Source organism: Agelaius phoeniceus, chromosome 1, assembly GCF_051311805.1.
Source record: "Agelaius phoeniceus isolate bAgePho1 chromosome 1, bAgePho1.hap1, whole genome shotgun sequence".
Taxonomy (NCBI): Eukaryota; Metazoa; Chordata; class Aves; order Passeriformes; family Icteridae; genus Agelaius; species Agelaius phoeniceus.
In genome coordinates this window covers 122,685,147-122,712,590 of record NC_135265.1, presented here as the reverse complement: position 1 = coordinate 122,712,590, position 27,444 = coordinate 122,685,147, and the positions used below count along the sequence as shown (strand labels likewise).

General features: G+C 38.8%; 1 protein-coding gene across 1 annotated transcript; it reads right to left on the bottom strand.

Annotated features, from left to right (window-relative positions):
• Positions 1 to 227: 227 nt before the first annotated feature.
• On the bottom strand, positions 228 to 27,140 carry PI15 (peptidase inhibitor 15). The gene is made up of 6 exons (XM_054647175.2): positions 26,808 to 27,140; positions 25,924 to 26,265; positions 10,564 to 10,682; positions 10,219 to 10,351; positions 9,938 to 10,053; positions 228 to 6,202 (listed from the first exon to the last, which is right to left on the bottom strand). Exons 2-6 carry the CDS (start codon positions 26,194 to 26,196, stop codon positions 6,067 to 6,069), a joined length of 777 nt encoding a protein of 258 aa, XP_054503150.1. The 5' UTR covers positions 26,197 to 26,265; positions 26,808 to 27,140; the 3' UTR covers positions 228 to 6,066.
• Positions 27,141 to 27,444: the final 304 nt, after the last annotated feature.

Sequence of the window (27,444 nt, the reverse complement as noted above, 5' to 3'; positions counted from 1 at the left end):
CCATATGGGTGGACACATCAAGACAGATTTCAAGTACATAATGGAGCACTGGTGTAAAGCACATGCACTTAGATGAATATATTAAAACTGAATTAAAATTCAGTTTAGATCTGTCCTTTACTGTCTCCCTGAAAACTTGTCTTCTTCAGGGTACAAATGGAAAAAGGAAACAACAAAAGATGTCTCAAAAGAACGTCAATTGTAAATATTAATAATTTTACAATTGATAATTTTACTTATTTATTTAAATGCATAGATGTTACAAAATAGATCAAAATGATGTACAGTTTCATAGCATTAGAAGTTGAAACAGGGATACAGATTTATATCTCAGGTATAACATATATATAGTGTCATATGACAACACAAAAGAAATGATACATTGGTAAGTTCACTGCAACACGTGTTAGACAACAAGGTTTCTTCTCCAAAAACCAGAAACAACCCCACCCACACAATTATCAAAAAAACCTGAACAAGAAGAATGAAAATATATAATGAGAGGGGAGGAAAGAGCATTTCACTCTACAACACTGAACACTTTTTTTTTACATAGGGTTCAGATTAGAAAGCATAGAAATATATTTATTTTCCAATCCCCAGCATCTTTAAGCCTCAGAAAAATATGTCCTTGTTGCATATGGAAAAAAGCATCTGTAGATGGTTTGCTTCTTAAATGAACGCTGCCTTTAAGCACCATTTCAATTACATTAGAGTGCCTAACATGAAACAAAGCTGTTTAACTCCTAAGGGCTATTGATTCCAACATTACCATTCACTCTTAAGGAAGAATTTTATTACTTTAAATGTCACATCTAAGATACTTCCTGACTTACAGGATGGTCTATTGAAGCTGTAGTTAGTTAGCAGCATGATGAAAAGCCAGTGATTTGAATGACAACTGCTGTTGTGAGCTAAACATATCACCTCAGAGATATTCCCTCTCTTTCCTGCTGGCCAAAATAACCCTAAGTATAATTTATACGCACTTTCAATATGAAAGTGCATGTAAATTTTAAAGAATTTATTAAAGGATTTAAAAGAATTTACAATCTTATTACTCAATGATAACATGCCAAAATCTTCTTCCACTCTGAATTTTGTCTTTTGGCAGAAGAAGATAATGAATTGCAACCATTTCAGTCTGGATTTCTCACAGATCACACTCAGGGGAACTCAACATTCTATCTGTTCCACTGACTTCTGTGAATTTTAAAATGCATTGCCTTTTAATTATTTTCTAACAGAAAATAACTCTGCCCTGAAGGTGAGTTGGGAAATGAAGGCTAAGCAGAAAGAAAGCATTGAAATTACCAATGGTAACCAATCTCATTCATCATTTCTTGAATCAACCAGATAGGCTGTTGCCCATCTGTTGAATTAATTAGATGGGTAATTGCTATTTTTTCTCAATTTTTCCAACAATTTTCTATTGAAAGAAAGCAGATGGAGAAGGTTATGGCTATTTCAGGCTTCTATTGATAGAGTTTCAACATTCTTCTTGCAAATTTAAACAAGAAGGTTTGTGCACTTTGAGACCACCAGACCAATTATGTATGATCTGAGAACTGGAGCATACAAATTTTCAATTCTGCAGTTTTAAAAAGCACCACAAAAATTTTTTTGTGCTTGGATTCCAAGACCATCTCATTCTAGAACAGGAAAGCAAGAGCTTTGTCTTAAAAACTTAGCAGTAATGGGCATATTGCAACAGTAATTCGGGCCCTTAAAATTTTACTGGGGATCATCATAGTATAGTATCTGAGTAATAAGGCTTCCCACACCCTGGTTTTTAAGAACTATATCTGACTTAACACTTCTAAAAATTCTTCTGGCATCTGAATAACTCTGTTTTACCTCATACTCATAAAACTCTCTATGTTAGGTAGTCATCAGATAATAAAACTGTAATTGAATTCTGTACTTACAAATCGTATAAAACTAAGAAATGGTGGAGTTCTGCACTGCACCTCTTTTCTCAAAGGAAACAGACAAAATCATGTGTCTCTAAAATCAAGGCCAAAAACTTTAGATTTGTGTTTGTTTTCAAAAAAATCCCAGAACCTCTTGGATTCCTATGTAATGAGTAGAGGCATTCTCAACCACAAGAGGGCATCCATGCTTGCAACCCGGTCCTCAGGGAGGTTGTATAAACACATATATCTACCACCTGTCATACACCTATCCACCTGCCCACAGACACAGACACGGATATAGACACAGATGTGTTTCTTTCCATGCAGCCACAGTACTTTTGCTCTGGGTTCCTCTTTCCAAGCCCCATGGTATTTCCCAGTATTAATAGGGGATGGCATATGAAGTCTAATTTTGCTGTTCACAAAGCTCTCATGGAGTCCAATTCTTCATCCTGCAGAAGTTACATTGAAACTCCTCTGGTTTTCCTCTGAGACGTGATCAAACTCACCTCAAATTCAGAGGGAAAAAAATTGATCTCAAAGAATAGATCCCAAGGATAAGTGTGCAAGGTCAAGCCCAGATTTTCTGAAGTCATTTATTTTTCAGAGAGATGATCTGGAATCACTAAACCTTGCTCAGCATCAATCTGAAGTCATGACTCTCAGAGGTCTTACTCTCCCCATAATTTGTTCCACAAGCACTTGCCTGTTGTGAGGAGGGGAGGGTACTGTTTGTTTTGGTTTTGAACTGGAATACATTTTCTTCTCTGATGCACATAAAACTCTTATTAGAGCCTGAAACAGCCATAAAAAGGAACTCTGAAAGCAAATGTGACCTAGAGGCAATTTATATGTTTAGCTGAAAAAGATCTCACAAACACTGGAGTGTATATGGCAATATTTCCACAAAAAATAATCTGTAACTTCAGCACCAGAACACAGAGGTTAGCACCAAAAGGTATCAATGGCTACCCATCACCTTAGATGTTTAAATGAGGCAAAAAGGTCACAAGCAGATATTATTATAAACAGCTGCACTCAATAATTAATTATATCAATTTTGTTATACCATTTTTTACTTTTACACCTCTCACAGTATTTTGACAAAAAATAATTTTTGCCTTATTTTAGCTTGTGCATACTTTTACAATTTTATATTTAGAACAGAAGTCTGAGCTAATTTCTCTGTCTTTAAAGGCACACCCCTCTGCTGAGAAGAAATAAGTACTTCAAGGCCATCAGAATAGCAACTGGAGGTGGTTTGCCTCAGCATGGCCTTGAATTCATCAAACTCAGCATGCATTAGAGCTGCCACAGACATCTGAAGTCTTCTGCATATTTCAGTGCTTTTCTTTGTAGCAGCACTTGGTGTCAGGTAGTCAGTCAGGAAGCACTGGCACTGGCAATCAAAATAGAGCTTTACTGGCATTGTCATTACCTGGCCCAAGAGCAAAAAGACAATAGAAACTGGGGCAATTCAAATAGGCAATACAGAAAGGCCTTCCACTTTAAAGTGGAAATTTCATGTGGCAATCAAATATCTGAAGATCTGTAAACCTCTCTGTTAAATGAAAAATATTCAGCTAATGCTTGAGTGCTTGTGGCTGGTTTTATCAGGAGCTGCTCGTATGAAATAGCTTATTTCCAGATCATATTTTGCTGCTGTCAATTACAGTGTGATTACAATAGTTAATCCCTAGCACCATTATGGGATGTTGTGAAAAAAACCTGCATACCTGTTTGTTAAAAGCAAAGTTTTCTATATTCACAGAAAACAAAATATTCCACAAAATCAAGGTATTTGTAGCAACTTAAAAAGTAACAGATACGATAACATATATACCCGTGATAGTAATTTCAGCTGAATTACAGAATTATAAATTAATTTACAATGTCTAGTCCTGTTTGGAAAGTGTACCATACAATATACAAGTTGCAAGTTTCAAAGTGCATAGTCATTTATTGTTAGACCTACTGTTGTAGGTTTCATGGCTTAACCTGAAATTTTTCTTATGCTCTGCTTCCTATTGGTATTTCAAAAATAAAAATACTGAAAATGGCTAGATGCACTGCTTTAACTGTTCTGTCTTTACCTCTCTAGAAGATTTCTTATGCAGAACAAAAATGCATTTTTCACCCGCATCTTTGTCAACAACTGTGCTGGCTGAGGGGCGAGTCACCCACCAAGTAGTTTTGTCTCACTCATTTACTTCAGTGTGTACACAGATCATGCAAAGAGGTTGTCTTTCACTCCCAAAACAGGACTGGCTTTTACTCCGCCAAAGTATTTGACTGATTGAGTACTGTTCAAGTCCAAACTCCTTTGAAAACAAAAGGAAAAATGTTTATACTGTACCTGTTAGGATAAAAGTTAGTAGAATATTACAGTGAGTAATTCTTTTACAACATGGACACATCTAAAGGCAATATGCCTGTCTAGTTCTTGTCCTGTCAGATACAGAAGTGTCACTAACCAGAAATATCTGAAGAGCCACAGATCAGCTGCTGACCTTCTCTGAGGGATCAGAGTACAGATAGATAGAGAGGGGCTGCTACATTTCATACCCTATACAGCCTGTCCCAGATATCCTGCTGGACAAAAAGAATAACTAATGTGAAGAATTCAAATTCTCATCTTCCTTTTTATATCACCAGCATGTTACTTCATATTCTGGTGACAGACTATCTCAAATACCCTAAAAAGACTGAATTAGTGACTTAAAGACACATACATATGTAGCTCTAGTGAAATTATCCTCTGTTGTTCCACTTGCTCTACTCAGTATTGCTTTTCAAAGTTCATAAATTTCAGAGGTCTAAATGTAGCAGTGCAAGTAGACTAAACACTTATATTTAAAGTGGAATACATGCTGCCCTGTAACATAAAGCCAAAATTCAAGGCTATTTCAATGACCTAGTAACAGTGGCAGACATTTGATCTCTTCCATTTAATAATCTGATTTTCAAGAAAAGTATCTGTATAATATTTTGGTTTTAATGTCTCTATTAGGCACTCATAAGACATTCAGGTTTTGGCAGAAAGTTTTTGGCAGATTTGGTTTTTAATAATGCACACAGATATTTTCAGTAAACAGTGCAATATATTTTTAATGGACACTGGCAATTGCTTTAGAAATTTGGAATTTTTGTAAAAAATCTACATAAATTTTAAAGATCCCTAAGGTCTTTTATTTAGAAATCTTCCTACCTGTTTTTAGGTCTGATCTCTCCTGATTCTCAACTAAATTTCAGTCAGAGGGAGAACATAAATACTAGTAAACCTATAGAGTAAAAGCCACTATTGATGTCATGTATGGATGTATATTGCTTTGTAGCAATAGATTTCTTCCTGTAAAAGAATGAATATACTCCTGCAAAGCACCATTATAGAACTATGACTGTGTTCACAAACACAGGAAGGTAGAGTCAAGCTGTGCTGTTATACCAGTATTTTTACAGTGATGTAGCCTTCTTTTTAGATAAGACTTTAGGCACGTGAGTTAACAGCCACTGTATCTTAGTCAGTGTGGTTCCTCATTCTCTTTAATGCTCCTGTCTGCACACAGACATGTGATAGCAGCAGCCATGTGCTGAGCTCTTGAAACACCATAAATGAATTGATGCTGTGCATGAGGTAGGTAATATCCTGCAGTTTCTCTTGCACATATGTTTTCCTCTGCTCAGTGTCCCACTGACATTGCAGGTGAAAGTACAGGTGTAAACAGGAGGAACCATTGGGAGTGTGAGGACAATTTGTTCCTTAGCATGTCAAACTCCATTTTTAAAGCACAGTATTAAACAATGGCCCTTCTCTTTCTAGAGTTATTATTTTTAAAAGGAAGTAATATTCTGTCTTCTGGTGTACTTTTCCTATAATCTAATCTTCAGGAAGCTACACTTGCTAAGATTAAAATGAGTTTGTTCTCCTTTATGAAAATGTTAATCTGAAAGAGATAATGTGAGTCTTAAATCCCAAAGTGTTAAAACCAAATTATACTGTACTTTGAAAGCTAATTATACAAAAGCATACAAAAAGAAAATATCAGGGTATTATTACAATATCTCTCTATATATAATATGTGCAAAATTCAATACACAAGGTTCTTGTTACTCATCTGTGGGTTTTCTTTAAAATAATGTTAACCTTAACTTATTTAAACCAGTATAAGTAGTTTGATGTTACTCCAGGGAAACAAAGATTGTCAATACAAGAACCTCCATAGCTTGGAGGACAAGCTGAACATGGAACTCCAACTTTATATGGTGCTTCTCCAATCCAATTCCCCCTGAAAAAACAAAATGAAATAGAATGCTTAATAATTTCAGAGTGGAAGAAAAAAAAATCATCAACCATACATGTTTTGAGTGATTAAAGTTAATGTCTCCATTGATATCCCATAAATGCTCTGTTACTAAAAACATGATATTAGTTTATTGCTGTAGTCTACTGATAAACATTGATCTAGCAATTCCCAAGAAAGAGCAGGAAAATGACCATGTGAATCCAGGCTAGCAATATCAATTCCAACTCCTTTAGTCTCAGTGGTGAAGTCCCAGTCTTCTTGGTTTTGCTACAACCAAGTGATTTTTGGTTCTCTGATCCCATGACAGAGTATTTTTTACTGGGGATCTATAGATATGAAAAATAGCAAAATAAGAAATGGTGCAAGGTTTTCCTTGAGCACGTTTTTCTCTGGCAGTTATTAAAAGCTTGTGCTTGGAAGATGGATAAACAAACTGAGTGAAATCTTACTCTTAGGTTGCACCAACCTAGATTCACATTGTGAAGCTCTGAGGCTGAATTCATGATTAGAGAACAAGGAAAATAAAAAACTATTAAAAGGAACTGGACTGGGGCATTTCCAGAGGTCTCACAGATGCAAATGAGAGGAGAAGTAGAGTGCTTAGTAAATAGAGGTGTGCAATAGACCCAAGGGATAAAGGGGTACAAAGTCTGGAGAGTGATCATATGAAAAGAGGTAACTCTGAAACATCTAGGAACATCTGAAAAACACATCCAGACTTAAAGGGGTTTATGTGAACCACAGACTTTTAGAGAATCATGTAACACTCATGATGTAGGCAGAAAGTTAAAATTAGATTTTTATTTAAATGTTATGTCTCACAGAGCAGAGAACTTTCCTTTAGTTTGCATGTGACGTGGAATAGCAGTGAGTAATGCAATTATTTATGAAACATTTTGTCATTCCCCACCTCCCAGCCAGTAACACTGGATCAAAAGCCTTAGTCTGGGTTGTGCCTTGGAAGAAAATAGGAATCTCAAATAATTTGCTCATTCCTACTTCTCTTCCAAATGAGTACAACAGACTAAGTGCTCAGGAAATATATTTAGTCTGATAACAGATATGGAAATTCGGAGTTTGCTCAAAACTGCTTTCTGCTTCATTTTCTATGCAACACGTGGCAGATTTGGTGAGACTGCTGGATAATCTGGGGCCTTTCTAAACTGCAATCATCCTCCTTAACTTAAGGGGGTTTGCACTCATTTCAGAAACATAAATATTTTTCCATGTTACAGCATGGCATCAGTGAAAATTACTGGAGTTCTAAATCCTAAATCTTTGCCAAATTCCAATCTTAGTAACTCAGATTGGGGCTGTAATATTCACTCCCTTCCTCTTTAGAGGAGTTTCTGGTGTGCTGGTTACTCAGAAGGACACAGACTTTATTGAGTAGCAAAGAGACTTCTGTGTCTGCCCAAGGACCCTAAGCCAAATGTCCTCAACTCAATTAAATCTAGAAATACAAAATTAATCCAGGGAAGATCACTCAATATAATTTTTGTGACCCTGCAAGAAGTAGATGTGAAAATCCTGATTCCACTTCCTGTGACTGAAAGGTGTGCTCAATATTACACACAGAGAAAGAGGTTGCAACTTCAAGCTTTGGTTAGCTGTTTGAGAAGCTGTGGGATTTTTAGATTTAGAAAATATAAAATGTCATTAATTCATTGCTAGCTGATACACAAATACTAAATTAGTTTCCAAAAATGCCTAATATATAAATCCATTTTATTCCAATATATGAAAACAAGGTAAGTATTCCAGAAAACTTATAATTTTATTTTTTTTCAAATTAGGATACATAAAAAAATTGTCTTAGAATCTTTGATTTCATCTTGTCCATGTTGTGGAGCTATAAGTCAGATAGAGTCTTTGCTGCCTATTCTTTGTTCCCTCACATTCACTTCTTCCCATCCTTTTCCAGTAAATATTAAAGACAAAAGGACAGAGAAATCTCCTTGATTTCCAAAGGTGGTTTTTTCCCCAAGTAAATTTTCTTACAAAATCCTATCTCTTTTTCAGTTGCAAAACCTTTAAAAATTCTTTTTACTCATGTAACAGCTACAGTAATGACATATTCTTGCATATTCTTTACCACAAATGGACCTGTGCCACCAAGAATTTTTATGGAAAACATGCTCAGTTAATCATACTCAGGTTCCTATACAGAACTGTGTCTTTGCCCAATACACAGTCAGAGCAAGCAGCCACTTACCCTGTCTGTGCAGCTTTTGCAATAGTGGTGCAAACCAGACTGCAAATTGAAACTCTCCCAGAGCCACACTGTACTGACTCATTCTGCACCCAAAGGCAAGCTTGGGATGATGTTTAGAAAATGCTGGTAGAAAATTAATTTCTGCATTTCAACCTTACACCCACCTCTGCAAGTTATGGGATATATGGCCACCTATGGGTGTCTGTGAGCTGTATTTTAACAGACCCTTATATGGAAGGCAAGATGAGATAGATTTGCACACATGGAGCTTAGGCTGATGAACTTTATATGAAAGCAATGCTAGCATGGTCATAAGCAAAGGTATCCTGTGGGCAACAACATGCATCAAAGAATGAATTACAAAATGGTTTGGGTTGGAAGGAACCTTACAGACAAACGAGTTCCAAACCCATTGCCACAGGAAGGGAACCTCTCACTAGACCAGGGTGCACAGAACCCCGTCCTGTCTGGTGTTGAATGCTTCCATGGATGGGGAGTCCACAACCTCTCTGGGTAAACTGTTCCAGTGACTCACCACCCTCACAGCAAAGGACTTCTTCCTAATGTCTCATCCAAACCTACCCACCTTAAACTAAGGCCATTCCCTCTTGTCCTATCACTACATGCCCTTGTGAAAAGTCCCTCTCCAGCTTTCTTGTAAGGCCCCTTTAGGTACCAATAGGTTGATACAAGGTCTCTCTGGAGCCTTCTCCTTTCCAGGCTGAACAGCCCCAACTCTCTCAGCCTGCCTTCATAAATGAGCTATTCTAGCCCTGATCAACTTGGCGGCTCTCCTCTGGACCTACTCAAACAGCTCCATGTATTTCTTGTGCTAACAAAGACAGAATTGGATGCAGCTTTTCAGATGGAGAGCAAAGTAGAGGAAAAGAATCACCTGCTGGGCACACCTCTCTTGATGCAGCCCAGGCTATGGTCGGGTTTCTGGGCTGCATGAATGCCTTGATAAGTCATATTGATAATATGATATTGATATTGATAAGTCATACTGAGCTTTTCATCTACAAACACCCACAAGTCCTCCTTAGAGCTGTTATCAATTCGTTCTCTAGCCAGCCTGTACCTGTGCTTGGATTAACCCAGTCTAGGTGTGTTTGGCCTCACTGAATTTCATAAGGTTTGCAAAGGCCCACCTGTCAGTAAATCAAGAGCCTGATCTACGGTGGGATTGCTTACCTGAGGAAGTCTAGTCCACCATGCCTATCTATAAAAGAGTGAAGAAGTAAGGAATTCAAAGTAAAGTGAAGTCAGCACAAAGAAGGAAGAAAATAATAATAATAATAATAATAATAATAATAATAATAATAACAACAGCAATAACATACATTTCCATATGTTCACATGGAAAGCTTGAACAAAAGAGCAGCCCACAGAAAAAGCACAAAGAGAGGCCATGCTGCCGAAAAAGGAGTAAGCAGTCCTAAGAGAGGACCAAAACGTGCACAAAATATAAAAATTAACAAAAATAAAAGAGAGCAACTCACTTTGGGGCATAGTTGCATACCAAGTAAACAGCTCGCCGCCAAACTGATCCCCAGACGTTCATATTGTGGCATGTGTGGATTGCGCAGCCTATACGATTGGAAGTGGCCCAAACCATCTGAATAAATATTTATTATTGGTGAAGTCCAAATTGAAAAGGAATATACATATACATATATTTATAGATACACACATACATTTATTTGAGAGAGGGGGGTATAAATACATCATAGGAAAGTTTAGCTTTGGACGTGAGATTTTGAATAGAGGAAATTTATATAACCTGTGTGTAATGGGTGCACATGGGTCCATAACATCTCATCGGGCACCTAGGGTTGCAATCTTGAGGATAAGGGAAAGCATAATCTTTCACCTCATCATACCATGGTTTTACCAGCTGGAGAATAGATCGATACCTGGAAAGAAAAGAAAGAAAAATTTTAGATTTTGCTTCACATCACGAGGTTCACAGTATTAAGCAATAATATTCTTGAGCCAAACGAACACTGGCAGATAGAGATGTATTCTACAGATATAGATGTAGAATACTGGATGACACTTGCATCTATCCAAGATCTGGATTGCTCAAATACTGACAAAATAATTGCTTTGTAGGGTAACTTCTTACCTTCCAGTTCTAACAGACAGGTTCTGGCCCAAAAATCTCAGAAGATAGGAAGGACCATGGTCCCAAATGCAAGTAGCAGCCCAAGCCTCAGCAGATTTGGCAAGAGTTTCATCCCAAACCTGACAAAATAAAGTATCCTTAACAATAGAACAGAAAAAAAGTATATAATGATCATAGAGCTAGAACAAAAGAAGCAAGTACCTTAACTCACAAATATACTATCATGATACATCAGATCAGGAAATAAGAAGAGAACTGTGGAGCAGCATGTACAGAATCCAGTGGGATTTGCCTTATTGCTGGACAGAATTCCTGCCCATAACATTAGAGGAAGCCAAGTATTCTGATCTCTCCCTTTTTTTCTGGAAAAGCCCTTCACCAAACAGGCATTCTCCTACCATTTTCCCTTCTATGTTGATGAGATCCATGTGTGGAGAGGAGTGAAATGTTGGCTGGGACTCAGATAGAAAGTGAAGGAGAGAACACAAGGAAGAACAATTCAGCATAGGTATTACATACCCCACAAACCCCCAACACATTTGAAAGAGGACCTCAGAAGTATCTATTGCCAGAGCCAATGCATGTGGCAGCTCTTCATATTTGAGGTCATAAGGTCAAGAAAGGGATTCCACAAAGGCAAAGACTATGGATAGTTTCCAGGTAGAGTATAGATTTCACTACTTTATTCTGCACAGGAACTGGCATTGCTCACTGCCTGATATAAAAAAGATAACAGCTCTGTAAGAACAGACAACTTGACTTCTTAAGTTCTCCAATGTTTGGAACATGACAAGTGAACTTAAACACTGTCTCCTTTATATGCTTTGCCTGCTCAATTACATGCTTGATTTGTAACTCTGCTGTTTTCTCCACAGCAAAACAGGTTTGTCTCAGAAATAATGGAGATACTGGCAACAGAAACTATAGCACCACTGGAACTCCTGATAAAGATATCTCACTGTTACATTACAAGAGCACACAAATCTTAGCATATCTTAATGTTTAAAGGATACCCAAGTAGGCTGTAGATTCTGGAATTACATGTATATTTGGAATACCCTTCTTAGAGTGTTTAGGTGCAGGATAGTTGTAGTGAATTACAAATAGAAAGGCAGAACAGAATGTGGTAATATTGTTTATGTAGACCATCAGTGCTTTTTAAACACAAACACAAACTCACATATCTTGAGTGGTTATGAAATAAAGAGTATGCTCTTAAGGCATGAAATAAGAGGCAAAGTCAGAAATTAACTTAGCAAAAGATAAAGTGGCCCACATCACAAATATTTTCTGTATTATGAGCTAATAATAATTTTAAACACTGAATTCAGTTTTAATTTCACAAACCTGAAGAGTGAAAAGATGGGTCATTGACTAGGACAATAATTCATGCCCTGACTCTAATACTTTGGGAAATTTCTCTCAGTGTGAAGGACAAAATTTAGTAAATGTTATGAAATTGCTAGACCATTGAACCAAGCTTTTGCAAATATGAAGTGGATAAGGTACCTCCTCGATTAAAGAGGAAGAAGCACAATAGAGACCAGTACATTCTCCTTAAAAGAAATCATTTTCCATTCAAGTGGACCCACCTTAGGGATGGTAAAATGGGTGGTGCATAAAGAAGAGAAGGCCTATTTTACACCTGCTCAGAAAAATTCCAGGACGAAGCGAAATCAAATTGCTAGGACAAAAGACAGAAGTGCTAAGAAGAAGCATGCTACACAGGAATACTCTTCAAGCCAGGGAACTGGCTTCAAGTCTAACTTTGTTAGACTTCAGCCCTGAAAAATTATGGGTGTTTCTTGGAGGAGTTGGAGATAAAAAAATGCAAAACCCAGGATATGCTCTAGGGCCCAAGGTGAAGAAAACTGTGCATAGACATTTCTTCTGCTTTGTATCTCTGCCATTAAGTTTACTAGCTGCATGTGGCAGATGTATAAAAACCCCTTTATAACCCCTGTGGTACAGCAGTGGTCCCAAAAAGAGGGCTTAAAGAGTAGGTACAAACATAAAAGACTGTCTGGGGAGTGTGCCTGAGAGGCTGGGGCCACAGCCAGTGTTTGGAGCCTGCCCAGGCCCAGGGGAGCAGAGGAGCTCACGGATCCAGCACATGGGTCCAAACACATCTGCCTGGTGTGCATCCATAAGGGGCTGCTCTGCCAGGACTGTGACACCCTATAAACACCCTCCTTTGCTGGGATTAATCACACTTCTGGCACGAGTGCTCCTGCCAGGAGGCTGAACATGAGGTTTGCGTGCTTGCTCCCAAGTGCCCTGTCTGCACTCCCACAGTAATCTAAACGTGCGCCGTGTTCACACAAAGAGCGCCAACACCCTGACTTCCACCCAGCACATTTTTGTGTACTGAACTGCCTCGCAAAATAGCATGTTAGGTGTTTGAAAAAAATGTGAAGAATTTTCTTCACTGGGTTTTCACTATTAACGCTCTCTAAGCAAGGTACAGTCCCTGCCTTGGGCAGCAAGGGCATTCCTAGTTCACTTTTTCTTCTCCTCAGCTTCATTTCTGGTTATCAGGAATCATCTGCAACACTGAATTGGTAAAGTTTTGAGGTGTTGTTTCTAACTCAGTTAAAATGTTGTGAGTTTGTCATGTATAGTGCACTCTGCTTTCCATTATGTATTCAGTCTTGATCCCACTCTGGACAGATAAAATTTTTGGCAAACATAAAAAAATAGAAACAAGGAGAAGGAAAATAACTACTAACTAAGGGATAAGGGGGAGGGGTGCATAAGTAGAATCTTTAAATTTCCTCCATTCCTTTATTAGCAGGCTGGTGAAAAGCCTCTACAGAGTCCCCTACAGCTATGTAAATCACTTGTGTTTCATGGGAGAAGTTGATTGCCTCACCTTCCTTATTAACTTCATTTTTTCTGATGAAAAAGTGGTCTCAGTCCTTCTAGGAATAGCTCTAGATGATCACCAGTAGAAGAGAATACATAAGGGAGATCTTATAGAGTCTTTCAGCACCTGAAGTGAACCTACAAAAAGGTTCTGGAAAAGAGACTTATTGCACTGGGGTCAAGTGATAGGACAAGAGAGTATGGCTTAAAGCTGAAGGGGCTAGGTTTAGATTGGATATTAGGAAGAAATTCTTTGGTGTGAGGCTGGTGAGGCAATGAAACAGGTTGCCCAGAGAAGTGGATGCCCCATCCCTTGAAGTGTTCAAAGCTGGATGGAACTGTGAGCAAACTAGTCTAGCTCCTGCCCATGGCAGAAGGGTTGTAACTGGATGATCTTTAAATTCTGTCCAACCCAAACCATTCTATGCTTCTATAAAAAGGCAAAGAATTAATAAAGGCTGAAAGTGAAAAATATTATCTCATTGTGAACCAAACTATTATAAGAGACTGACATTAGTTCACCCTTTCAAAAAAAGTCTGATCCTGAGTCCACAGTTGTACTAACTTTTATCAGAGTTCAGACCCCCTGTTTTGGGCATGTAAGAGAACAGAGAAAAGACATTTTGATTTTAAAGCCATGTGGTTTCATTATGTGTACATAGATAAATAGCATACCAAGAAATGCAAATATATCCTAGAAAGAGAAACTGAAGTAACCTGAAAGTGAGAGGGACAGTTTCTGTGCAAGGAGAAATTAAAAAGCTCAAGCTAATTAGCAAAGAATTTAAAAGAAACTGAGTGGTAAACAAAATTACAAACTGAAATATGGGCAATGCAGTGTTCCTATTAAACACGTCCGATGAAGCTGCCTGACATGAACACAAAATTGTAAAAAAGAAAAAGGAAAAATATTTCCATACTCAGTGGGTTAAGATCTAAGAAGGTGACTCATCCTGAAATGCTCATCATGCAAACTCCCAGTGCCAAAATATGATCATCCACTCCCTGGGGACAGCTAATCTTCATTTGCTAGGTTGCAAGTAGTGAGGAAGAAGTCACATTCTATCCAGTATAAAGATGCCCCCCAAACTCCAGATCACTGATTTAGTGCAGCATGGAAACCTTCCCACTTCTCAACTGGGTCTAACTGAGCCACAATAGAGTTAAAGCCTGTCACCACGCTGCCACCAACAACTTGAAATGAACATCCTTTGGCCAATTTATTTTTCTTTCTTGAGCCAAAGATTATTTTCCTAGAAAGCTCTCTGACTGTGCTCTCTGTACTGCTCCCTGCAAAACAACACTTCCAAACAACATCTCAAGGAACAGGACACTGTTTCTACATGGGGAGTTTCAACATCTGAGACCACTTCATGAGGCAGGTCTGGAGTGTTCTCTGCACTCACACAGCATGTGATTGCTAAGAGTTAAGAGTAAAATCTTAGCACTAATAAAGTCAGCAGGAATTTTGCCAGTGAGCCAGAATTTCATCCTAGATTTTGCTTGTTTCCCTCTGTAAACAAATAGTAAAATGTTTAATCCCCACAATGTGTAATAAGCAATAGAGTGTAAAATAAAGTCTCTTTCATATTGAATGAAATTTCTTGAAACCCAAAAAGTGGGCTTCCTTCACCAAGGAAAGCCTTTTAATATTGTGGGTCACAGTTGCTTTTTTATAGCTGTTTCCATAGCTGTTTCTCAGTTGTTAGATAATTTCCATGTAAAAAGGGTGAAGTTGTCCTTTCGTGCTTGGTTGGAAATGGAGGTCTTGGTCCTGGAACAACTATGTTCTTATGTATTAAAACAATGGTGAAGCTGAATAAACATTCTGGTGATGAAAAAGAAACAAAACAACTACAATATTCCAATGATCTGTCCACAACATTTGTTGAAAAATAATTGGCTGTTCCCTTCCTACTTTGATACCTATGTTTTAATCTGAGGAATTGTGTACATAACAATTTTTAACTATAACCTGTACTTAGAAACATGTTTCTGCTCATTTTCATTGCAGGCAGAATTGTAGTCCTCAATCATTTAAATGGAGCAACTTTTTCTTGACATTCTGCTCAAGAAATGTCTTAGGAGACAAACCCAATCACTCAAATGACAATGACCTCCCCTCATCTCTGCAAGTAGTCTGAAATTATTATTAATGGCAACAGATAGCAAAAATTTGTGATCTAAATGCAAAGGGAACAGAATACACAACCATACACTGTATTTATTATGTTCCCATTCTGTGTGGTTATCTGTGGGTAAACTGGATGTTTACAGAACCACTTAAATTTACAGCCCTCATTGTCACAAAGAAAATATGAAAAAAATCTGGTAAGTAGCCGTGCTCCTTCCCTCAAAGTGGACAGATTGTGAGATAGAAGATGTGGGCTAATTGTGGAGTCCATAAAGATATGTTTTTACCTGGTAGCCTAAGGACTGTGCTAATGATCATTGTAAAACACTCAACCAAACCAAACCTGTGTTTTAATTCTTCTTTTGCCATCATGATCTTTAATCTTTCCCAGCACATTTTTTTTGCCAGTAACTGGAAGCCCTCCTAACTTGCAAAAGAGCACAAGAGAACCTCAGCAGAGCATTGTTCTGGCTATTAAACACCAGCAGCAGCCCTCAGTGCCTCACTGTTCATGTTTGGTCTGTTTGTTGTGGGTTTTTTTTAAATGACATATCAGCTAAGATAATACTATGCATATTTCCCAATGGTAAAACAAGTACTTTAAGCAAAACATACCCACCCTGGCCACTCATTACCTTCCTGGGAGTTCCCTGAGTCAGGGCTGCTGCCCATAGTGCCAGGACAGCTGTGGTGCGACCAGACCCACAGCTGGCTGCCATCAACTGTACAGCTGAAGTGACAAACACTGGGTAGAGATGTGAACACAGATCCAGAGCAAACAGGTGAAGTTCACTGTTTTAACCACTCCCTTCTGCAACAGCTTCTTTACACAAGTGCAGCTACATGAAGAGATGGCAAATGAAATACTGGGATATGCAATTTGAAGGGGGCTGCATGGCAACACTGCTACATTTTGAAGCAATAAAAAGTGACAATTTTTTTCCCAGTCTTGGCATCTTGTTTTTCATTTATATATGTTTACTGTGGGTTCATATTAGTGATATTCAGATTGTTATTTCACACAAACAGATCTACAGCGACTCAGGCATCTCAGAAAGACGGCCAGTATGACCTTCTTTTAGCAATAATCAGTTAAAAAATAGCCTTTCCACCTCAAACATATTGTTTTACTCTCCAGTAGCCCCCTGCTTCTCTTTGTTTGCCTAGCTGAAGATCAAAAGCTCTTACTTCCAGAATGGCAGCAATTGAGAAAGAAGAAAACCTTGACTCAAGCAATTTCTTCTTGTGATAAAAAGCACTGTGAAGCCAAGGGATGAAATCCAACATGTCCAGTCCATCTGTGCAGCTGCATTCCACAGCTGCTTGTGCAAGTCCCAGAGTGGATTAGCAGATGTAGGCTGCTACCCTCCAGCACACAGGTCCTGTCCTCACGGGTCACTCAGCCTTGCACCGCTCGCACTCACGCGTGCGGCGCCCGTGTTAAATCCCACAGCAGCGCGCAGGGCACACAGGAGTCCTCTGCTCCCCTTCTCTTTCATATGGTCAGACATGCAGCATTTTCAAGTTTAGAAACTTTCTGTAGGACCTCCCACCACGTCCACTACCCCAAATCTGGCAGAAAGCTTAATAAAACAACCCAACAGCCCTTCTGCCTGCATGCTTTCACAGCAGAACGACTGACAGAGTCTCATCTTCTTGCTCCCACTTTTTTCAATACATACTGTGTGATGAAAACATATGAGCTCATTGGAACTTACACAGAGATGTGGCAAAACTTATATATTTATTTAGGCTCTGAGATCATTTGGACTTTAGGCTCTCTCTCTCTAAGAATGTTTTTGTTTTTTTTATCTCAACAGCCACCTGTTAGAAACTTTTGTATGTATATTGTAATTGGTGCCTACCACACATGCAGGTACTTTCTCACGTGAATTAGGTAATAATTAAAAAGTTTACACAGAAAATTTCCAGTCTACCCTCTAGAGAAAAAATATCTGGATGGGAATCACAGCAACGTATGTCATTCTTCTGCAAATAAACGGAGGCTTAATACAACAAGCTGCTTGTCCAACAATCCACTGCAACTCAAAGTAAAACTGTGCAATGTTTTATAGCAAATTTACTCTCATATATGCAAACCTCCAAACATCTGAGTCACACTTCTGAAGGGCTCAATAGTAGAAGGTCTGGCTCAATCCAGGCATCACCAGACATATTCCCAAGAAATCTCACTGCCAGAAATACTTTTCTTATGAAAATTCAAGCCTGTGTTTTACATAGAAGCTTATATTCCTGAGTGTCTACATGGTGCAAACACAAAGGGCTATAATTTGTAGATTTACCGCTGTTACTAGTCAATTTTTTTTTCTTCTAAATGTTGTTTGAACTTCCTTTCATGTTTGGCATCAGGTTTTCAGACAATAAGAAATAAAGAAAATTGGTATGCTGTCAGATTTAATAACAATAAGCTTCTCTGATATGCTATTATTTGTTTAGCTTTTGGAAAAGTTAAATATCACAGCTATATATCTTAAAATATTCAGTGCTTTTCTAACCTACTGCAAGGACTATTTTAATTGGCAACAGCTTATCTTAGAAGTGGTAACAAAAAGGACCAAACTCAAGCTCCGTGTCACCCTGACAATTGGTCAGAAGTCTGAAAAGGAGCGTGTCTGACCTCTATCATTTTAAATATGATCAGAACAAATCGTATTTTCTTAGAAACACAAGATGTGAATGAAAATTTATTTATTTTGTGATGTTTCATTTCTCTTACATACAGGAAAAAATATACATTCTGCTTTTTTTTGTTATTAACCACTGAAGCTTTCCATCAAAAGGAAAAATGTTCCTAATTTCTTTAAAAGTTCACAAAGAAAATATTTACTATTTTCTAAGTAGCTCTAGCTGAAAGGTATGACAGCATGACTTAAAAGAAAACACATAGAAGCTTCCTCTTTTGCAGAACAAAGAATAAGAACAATAGTTCTTTATTCTCAGAAAAAGAAAGCTCAATTTAAGATTCTTTCTCTTGATACAGATAAACAGATATCACTGACAGATAGATAGATGCACAAAGCCAGTTAAATCTCAGTTTCATTTAAATAGACCTCAAACCCCATCCCAGGGAACTTGCAGATGCATTCATACATGGAGGAGCCTGAGCTGAAGGTTCTGTGCACAAAAAGCAAGCAAGGGGCTATCCTGGGGCTTCCATCTGTTGCTGCCTCTAGGATACACATTATCACAGACCTGTGATAGACTATTTATCTTTTCAGGTAGAGAAAGAGGACAAAAACGTTGAGAGGTTTGAGGTTACTATCATCTCCATTCATGTATGAAACAAAGTATTGTGTACTTTGGATCAAGATTCTTGTGAAAAATGCCCTGTCTCTGTTTTTAGCCAAGAAGTTCAAGAGGTGCTACATTTAATAATAAAGGAATGTCGAATTCCAAGGCCCCTGGGCAGGCTGCTTTTCTATCTGAGACTTTACTAAGTTGTTTTTTGTTTGTTTAAACTCCTAGAAGGCTTTCTGTTAATACTAAATTTAAATAATGTAAATATTCTTTTCTAAAACACCATCAAGATGAATGTTTTAAAATTGTTATCCATAAAAATTGGAACAGAGCTCTAGTACCAAAGCAAGTTTAACACAGCCACTCTTTTCCACAAAATTTTATCAACAACAGCATTTTTGGGAAGTTCTTCAGATTTTTCAAGGAGTGCTTTCTAGGAAGGGTCTTTTCCATTCAACTCTTGAAAAGGTCTTTTATCATTCACTCTGAACATAACAGATGGCTTTTGTACTTCTTATCAGTAACATCCACTTGGATTTGACCCTAGATGAACACCAGTTACTGAGACTGAACAGGCTTTTCTAGTTTTCTGTCAATGAAACTGCAGAAAAAATGGGCAACACCCTACATGTCAGTGATAGCCAAGCAGTTCAGTGCTGCATTACTGACAGTGGTGCTCTAGGAAATACGTAAGCGGCTGAACTCACCTGTGAGGCAAAAGAGAGCTAGGTAAGTCTATTATGCCAAAATCAGCAGAAAGTAAGCTCCATTTACTCCTGCTTTCTCTCTGTCAGCTGCCATGTGGTGCCTCCACTGCAGAAAAAAGCTGAGTTGCTGTTGCTGTGAAACAACTGCTTCCTTTCCAGGCTGTGATGCAGACAGACACCATTAACTGTAACCATGTGAACCACATCAGTTCCCTCCATATTATTTTAATTATCTGAGAGATCACTATTCCAGAATTCATTTGCCCATGATCTCCAGATATTCCTGGTGCTGGGTTATGGCACTAGGGAGAAGGGACATTAATTGGCTAAACAGAAAATCGAGTGGTGGGAGGCAGAAACTGGAACCAGTGAACACATTCCACCATTGTACCCCTTTCTCATTTGTTCTTACCTCACTTGTGAATTCCCAGCATAGAGCAAGCTAAAAGCCATGGCAGACTGGGACAGGAGGCCCACACTGGAGAACCTCCAAGCATCTTGAGCTCTCATCTGCCTGAAGACTGAGGTGGACTACACTTGCATTTATTTTGTGCTCTAGCATGATGAAAAGCATATCAAGAACTTTGCACCCTGACTTGTCATCTAGTTACTTTATTTCAAACTTCACTATGTATACAGGATTTAAGAGAACAGGGCTACTGAATGGAAAAGTATGCTGCCAGTAACGTCTACAGTAAATTCTTCATTGCATTATGGCAGTTAGACATGCACAGTTAAAATGATGGGCCTAATCTTCTTTGACATCCAAGGGTCTTGTTCACTAATTTAACTAAGGAACTGTAAATGGAGTGCAACTGTAATTTGATCCAATATGCAGAAGTATTTTAATGACATGCACATGCAAATTGAGGAAAGATAATTTCATCTTAATGCCAAGAAAACTGTCAGTAAATATGTAAAGGGTAATTTTTTGAAATTAAAAAAGACAGAAATTCTATTGGCAGTTTAAAAATGCATAGAGAGATTAATTATCTGAGCTTTAGAGGGAAATATTTAAGCTAGACATTTGGAAATAATTTCTATTCTTAAGGTAAAATATTTGCCAAGAGATGTGACTGAGACAGCATCACTATATGTGTTCAAGAGTAGACAAGATGAAAACCATATGTATGTAATGCAGAAGGAAGTCCTCCAACAGGCCAGGGATAAAGTACATGGATTAAGAGACTCCATCCAACTCATTAGACATAAATCTTGAAGGAACTAGCCCTGCAATCCTTACTCACAGACATGTATGATTTCAGTGGGACCATCTAAATAAGCCAGGGCAAATGACTCAAGAACAAAATGTCCTTAAAGATTTAGAATGGTCTGTAAGAAACCACAATGAAAACAGTAAAAAAAAAAAAATAGGTAAACAGGTTGAGAAGTTTATTTATGAGAAATGCTATTGAATTGGAGAGAAAACCTAACTCACTCTTTCCATGTCCATACAAAAGGCTTTTGGTATTAAGCAGAACTTTGGAAAACTTGAAGTCGGTTTGTTGGGGTTTTTCTGACTTTGTCTTACCTATCACTTACTGCATATTCACAGAATATTTTCAAGATCACCTTGACAGCAAAAGAATTTTATCAAGACTTTCAAACTTAGAAGTGAAATAATAAGGAAGTTATCTGCATTTGTGAGCACTAACTGGGTTATACCTTTCTTCTCTGACCTGACTTTGGAGTTACCTGCAAATTTTCTGGGACAGGAAGTATCCAAATACATTACCTTGGCAAAGAGAGTCATTCCTGGGCCACACAGAACGTACATATTTCCAGCATGACACACGTGGACTCCTTCACAGGACTACAGGAGCTTCTTTTTGAACACAACTACTTTTCTTCTACAACAATAGGTCGTTTCCTTTGTTTAGTCTATTATGGTCTTTTATGTGGATTTACTAGAAATTAATATGCTGAAATTCTCTGTTCTCTTCCAGTTCCTGAGCCATCAGCTCATGAGAAACACAAAATAACTCCTGGGTAGCTAAACTAACTAATTTCAGGCTAGTCTGGAAATCTTTTACTACTTTGAGTTCTACAAAGTGAGTCAAAGTGACAAAATTTAACCAGGGGCAGACTTTCCCAAATATAAAAGTGCAGTTACTGAACAAAAAAGAACTGAAACTCTGTCTGAACATCTTTGGTACATAAGAAAGCTCGAGTTTTTCTAGAGCACTTCTTGCACTTAAAATCTTCAGCCAGCATTCCACAAACATTTTTTTGAGTACGCAATCCTGCCCCCTCTATTATAATTCAGACATGCTACTGCCAGTCCACTAATAACTATGTTGATCCATACTGGGCTCAGGACTCATTCTTGCAGAGCCAGCAATGAAACTACTCATGACTGGCCTTTGCTATGGCTCTTCAACAACTTATTCAGATCATCTTAGAGAACTCTTAAATCAAACAGATTTTACCATTTTGCATGGGAATGCCATGGAGGATGGTGCTCAGTGCTCATCAAGGCCCACTTATATAAGTTACTGCTTCTGCATGCAAAGCTTTAAAGAGCATGTCTGTACATAAGCACCTGCTTGAACAGCTTTTGCACAAACACAGTGATGTGGGATACAACAAAGACCATACAGACTTTCAAGAAACTGGCCTCAAGTGGAAATGACTGCAGGTAAAAATAACTTCTGATCCTCACAGGAACAGATATTTCATGAATGAATGTTTTGGAAGCCTAAAGATAGTGCCAATGCACATTAAAAGACTTTTTATGAGACTCAAATTTCAGTTTGCAATATCTTGAAAATATTTACTGGCCTACCAAGTAGCTGAGATGTTCCAGAAAGGTAACACTGGTCTCTATAATACAGAATTAGCATTCAGAAAAAGGGATTTCTTCATTCACATGCTTCCAGTGGAACTACAGATGTTCATACTTTTCACACTAGACAGCTGCTGGCAACTCTACACCTCACTTTTTCTGAATCATGAATTTTATGGAATCTTTCTGCTTTCTCCACAAAAAATATGTAAAGACAAGATGATTTTCACCCTTTGTCAGGCCAGATGTATGGTGTCATCTTTCTTTCTGCAGGTATGCCCTCAGCTTTTAAAGCACAAGCAAAGACTTTCTCAGGATGAGGAAGAAAAAGGTCCAAATTTAAAAAAAGACTCACTAATTCTGAATTACATTCCTGAAAGTTCTTGCTTTCTTTCATTTTCTTTCACATATACGCTGACTAGATTTGTACCTGTAGAAAAACTTGTAGTTGAAGGCATCAGTACCTCCACAACCAGAACCAAAAGGAAGACTACTTTAAAATCTAACACATTGGGTACCAATGTCCCAAAGAAAGACTTACCAAAGTGTAATTGGCACAAGACACACCAGTTTCTTTCCCTGGGGACTGATACAATGCCTCCCACCATGTTTGACTCCCCAGCTGTCTGCTTTCATGGGGGGCTGCCTGCAACAACACTCAGACTCACGTCTTCCAAAGAGAACTAGAACACTTCCCAGCACTGCTTATCTGAACTTCCCCTGCCTAACCCATGTGCATTTAAAGCTGTTCTTCAAGACCTCTTATCCAAAGTCCTACAGTACATAGACCTTCAAGACATTAAGGGCAGAGAAAATAACACCCAAGGGGTCTGAAGTACCTGTAACTGCACTGAACATGTGAAAAACAGACACTATCAGGGAGAGAACAGAATGTGTCAAGTAGAAAAGCCCCAAAAAAGGTTGGGTGTGGAGAACTGGAATCAGAAGAACCAAACCATGCAACCAAACCCTGAAGGGGTTTTATTTCCACCAGGGAGGTGGAAATAAAAGCAAATGGAACTGCACAGAAGTGAGAATATGATACAGTAATTAATGAGAAGAACCGCTCCTAAAAGAATTAGGAAAAAACAACAAAACACAATTTACTATGACAGTGAACATAGACAAGATGAAAAAATATATTTTTCTAGTGCTTCAAAACTGCTTAGTTTTTCTGTGTTTCAACACACTTAAAAAGATTTCCACAATCTACTGCATCTGTAAGCAATTCCAGCTCTCTAACATGTGACATCCGTTTTAGTCATTGTTAGGGAAAATGGGATAGGCCATTTTCTTCACTACTCCAGAACTTTTCCGTAATATTCAGGAAAGGAACACACACTCTGTAAGGTTCTTTCAAGCACAAATGCACGTTGTCTGCTGTTAATGATAATGTGTTTGTTGTCTTATTTATGAAAATAAGTATTGAGAAACATAACATGTTTTTTTATATAGCAGCAGCAACTTCATATCCCTGTAAGACACAACAGCTGCTGCACCACACACTGAAATTATTCAGAGACCAAAGAATGGACAAAGCAAACTCAGTTACTGATAATGGTGTTTCCAGTCTCAGTATGGCTTACAGCACCCTGTCATTTCCCAGGCCTCCCTACCAAAATCCTTCTGCAGTCAGAGAGGTAAGAAGTTCCACAGATGGTGCCATGACCACAATGCAGATGGCAGAGCACACCATGTGTGATCCTGCTCACTGAGCAGTTTTTGCTCTGTATGGGACACACACAGAACTTTGACAATTTTAAAAGAGAATTGGTGGCAGAGGGGTGGCTGCCATTTGGGGATTCAAGCTCAAGTTGCACTCTGGTTCATTACCTACATAGCTTGAGGTGCTGATCTGAATTCTCCAGCATGAAGTCACAAAGTACTTTCAGACTGGAAAACCAAATGTAAAAGAAAGCCTTCAGTCCTTGCACTTGAGGCTACTGTTGGGGCTGATGCTGCCAGGAACACAGGTACATCCTATGGCTGGTTGCTACTGGCAAAAGCAATAGTAAGAAAGGCAAGGAAAAGAACAGGAAAAGAACAGCTGTAAAGAGCATGACTTCAATCTTGATTTTGTATCTATGTTGCAGCAAAGCTGCAGCAGAATACCCACCAATATAGATAAAATCTTGGCATTTTATGTATATGAGTTCAATAAAATCTGGGAAGCTTGCTTTCCATTTACAAGGGTTCCTTACTGAACAGGCTAAGAACACTGGCACTTGCAAAACCCTTGGGAATAGGACAGGGTGCTGGCTTCACTTAAGCAAACTGCAGGAGCACATTTCTAAAACACACAAGCCAAGGAAGGGTATGGTAGGCTGCCATTCCCTCAGACATTACAACAAAGTTTATTTACACAGAATCAAAGGAAACATCAGTGGAGAGCACTGCAATGAAAGTGATGACTGAGCTTGACTTCTGACCACTGGCTTTTCTGTCTCTGACCTTTCCACTTAACCAGACTTCAAACTCAGCCTATGGTCTTCATCCTGCAATATTCTGAGAGCACTCAGCATTCTGAGATCCTTCTGGGATATGCTGAACAGATTATATGATGAAATAAATCCAGATTTAGGTAACATCTGTGATAGAAACATGTCCAAATTGTTAGTCATTAGCTGCTACAAAGGAGGAGCTGTTATTACTGATATCCCCTTTTTATGTTAAGCTGATGGTGTCCTATTTCTCAAACCTATTAACTGTCTGCTGTCATATGAGAAACTGTGTCTTTAAGCATTTATTATGGTGCTGACACAACTTGTCTGTACTTTCAAAACACTGTGAATACCTCAATTACAATGTAAAAAAAATCATTGGACAACCTATGTTTAATATTAGAAGCCGACATTATGCATGTATGCAAAGTTGGAACACGAAGTAGCAAATACTGCTTCAGCCAGTAGTGCTAAAGCAATGTGAGATCACAGAGAATGTGTAACTTCTACCATACCTGCAGGAACAGAAATTTTCTATAAGTATTTTCCAATAAGGAGAAAATGTGCCTGCCACATACTTTTTTTGAGCACATTGAAACCCTACATACTAGAAAAACCTTAAAAAGCAGCATTGCATTTGATGGAAAGATAAAGGTATTAGGTGAACACAGAAAACATGCAGTAAGAAAAACACATGAAGAGGAGACAGATGAATTACTTTGCAAACAGTCTTACATATTGCTTCCATACATAATATGTGTGAAATAAGTAAGGTTCATTGTGTGTCTTTTTGCCCACATCGGGGCAATGACTTTCAGTGTACTCCACAAAAACTATGGGGCTAATGATCAGCACCTTTAACACTTTGGGTTGCATGTGATCACACACTATTTTCAGGCCAACAAGCAGTTAACTCACCACTTCACTTATTTCATTGGGACTACACATGGAAATGAAAATTGAACAGGGCAAGTAAGAGGTTCAGAGTTCAGTATTCAGCTTTTGCTTGCTGAAGTTAATGCAGTTGAAAAACATAAGGACAGAACATTTTAGTAAGCAATAATAGATTTTTAAAAATTTATTTAGTTAACTAAACCATTACAATTTGTTTAAGAAAATCAGATCACTGATTTACAGTTTGTTTTACTCTGAAATAAACAGTTCACTTACCATGTATTCCATGTTGGAAGCAGGTGGGAAGACTTTGCCTCTGACTTGATTATGATAATCAAGAATGGCAATCATGTCATTCTGTGAAATGTAGCGCTTCCGCCTGGCTTTGGGAATTTTTGCAGAGTCCAGATGAGCTGCCAAAGCTGTCTTGATGTCAGTGAAATTATTGTCTGACAGGAATAGGTCAGTGGAGTTGGGTAACACTAATGCACTTGTTTCACAGAGAATGGAAAATAAGAGAGAACAACTGATTGCAGCAATTACTGTCATTTTGGGGCCAAAGGAGACAGATAGGCCACAGAGGTACTCTGCTTTAAGTCACGGGAGCAGAAAGCAAATCTGTAGAAGAGAAGATACCAAAGATGTGATTCTGTACATCTGTGTAGCAAGACAGTGAACAAGCAGGCTGTGACCAGAAAAATCATTCTGTCAGCTCAATCATAAAAACAAACCAGGCAGAACACGTGTTGGTGAGCAATTTTCAATAACTGTATTAAGTGATGATGGTCTTACTACAACACACCAGATGAAGTATCCTTCTGAAGTACATGGTCAGAGCTGGTAGTATTCCTGAAATAGTGACAGTGCTATCACACCCAATCAGTCCATAAACCACACTACAGATCTTAAACAGGGAGACTGCAAGAAACCTCACATCATGTTTTCTGCTAAAAATTAAAAATACATCCTAGACTATGCCTACCCCATAGGCATGAGTGTTTTGACACAATGTGGCAGAGATAAACCAGTAGGCAAAACAGAACACATACAACATGAAAGCAGGACATCTTAGAAATTGCATTCAAATCTTAAGTTCACCAAGTGTAACGAGCATTGATAAAACTGCATGCAAAGCAAACTTATGGAACTGAATGGCTTACCTCTGGATAATACCAAGAAAAAAAGAACAGAGTCTATTGTTCTCCCAGTATATATAGCACTCTCCTATGTGATGATATGAACCTTTGTGAAGAAGTGTCTCTTATTACAACCCCCCAGAGAACAAAACCGTGCTGGTTGTGAAGCCTCTGGCCAGAGGAGCTGCTGACAGCCTTTATATGTTTCAGCCTGTGCGAGCCAGCGCGGGCAGTGTCGCGGCGGGTCCCGCTCAGCCGGGGCGGGCGGGAGGGGCCGTGCGAGCACACGGCAGCCATTGGGTGGCACCCGGAGGGTGGGTGCTGGGGGGACTCGGTCACACCCCCGCCTGATGCAGCACAAAGGGGAGGCTGCAAGACTCTCTCTCTCTCTACTCGGCGTTTCCTACCTTTTTTTTTCCCTCCGCGGCTGATTTTTTTTCCTCATTTCCCAAGCATCATGCTGGCTCGGGAAGCGCTGTTTCTCGCAGCTCCACGAGCCCCCACGGCGCAGCGTGGAGCGCAGAGTTTGCAAACCTGAGTTTGTTGTCCCGGTCCCAGGAATCGGAACCGTGCCCCGCCGTGTCCCGGGCCCCGCCGGGCAGCCCGGGCGAGCGGCCCCGCTCCATCCATGGCCGGCACGGCTGCTGCCCGAGGGCCGGGC

What these genes read in the sequence shown, in the direction of transcription:
- PI15 (XM_054647175.2), bottom strand. Translation starts at nt 26,196, where the DNA reads ATGACAGTAATTGCTGCAATCAGTTGTTCTCTCTTATTTTCCATTCTC. An exon ending in TGTGCACCCATTACACACAG is followed by an intron (nt 10,054 to 10,218) that starts GTTATATAAATT and finishes ATATTTATTCAG; the next exon opens with ATGGTTTGGGCCACTTCCAA. An exon ending in GTATGCAACTATGCCCCAAA is followed by an intron (nt 6,203 to 9,937) that starts GTGAGTTGCTCT and finishes TTGTTTTTTCAG; the next exon opens with GGGGAATTGGATTGGAGAAG.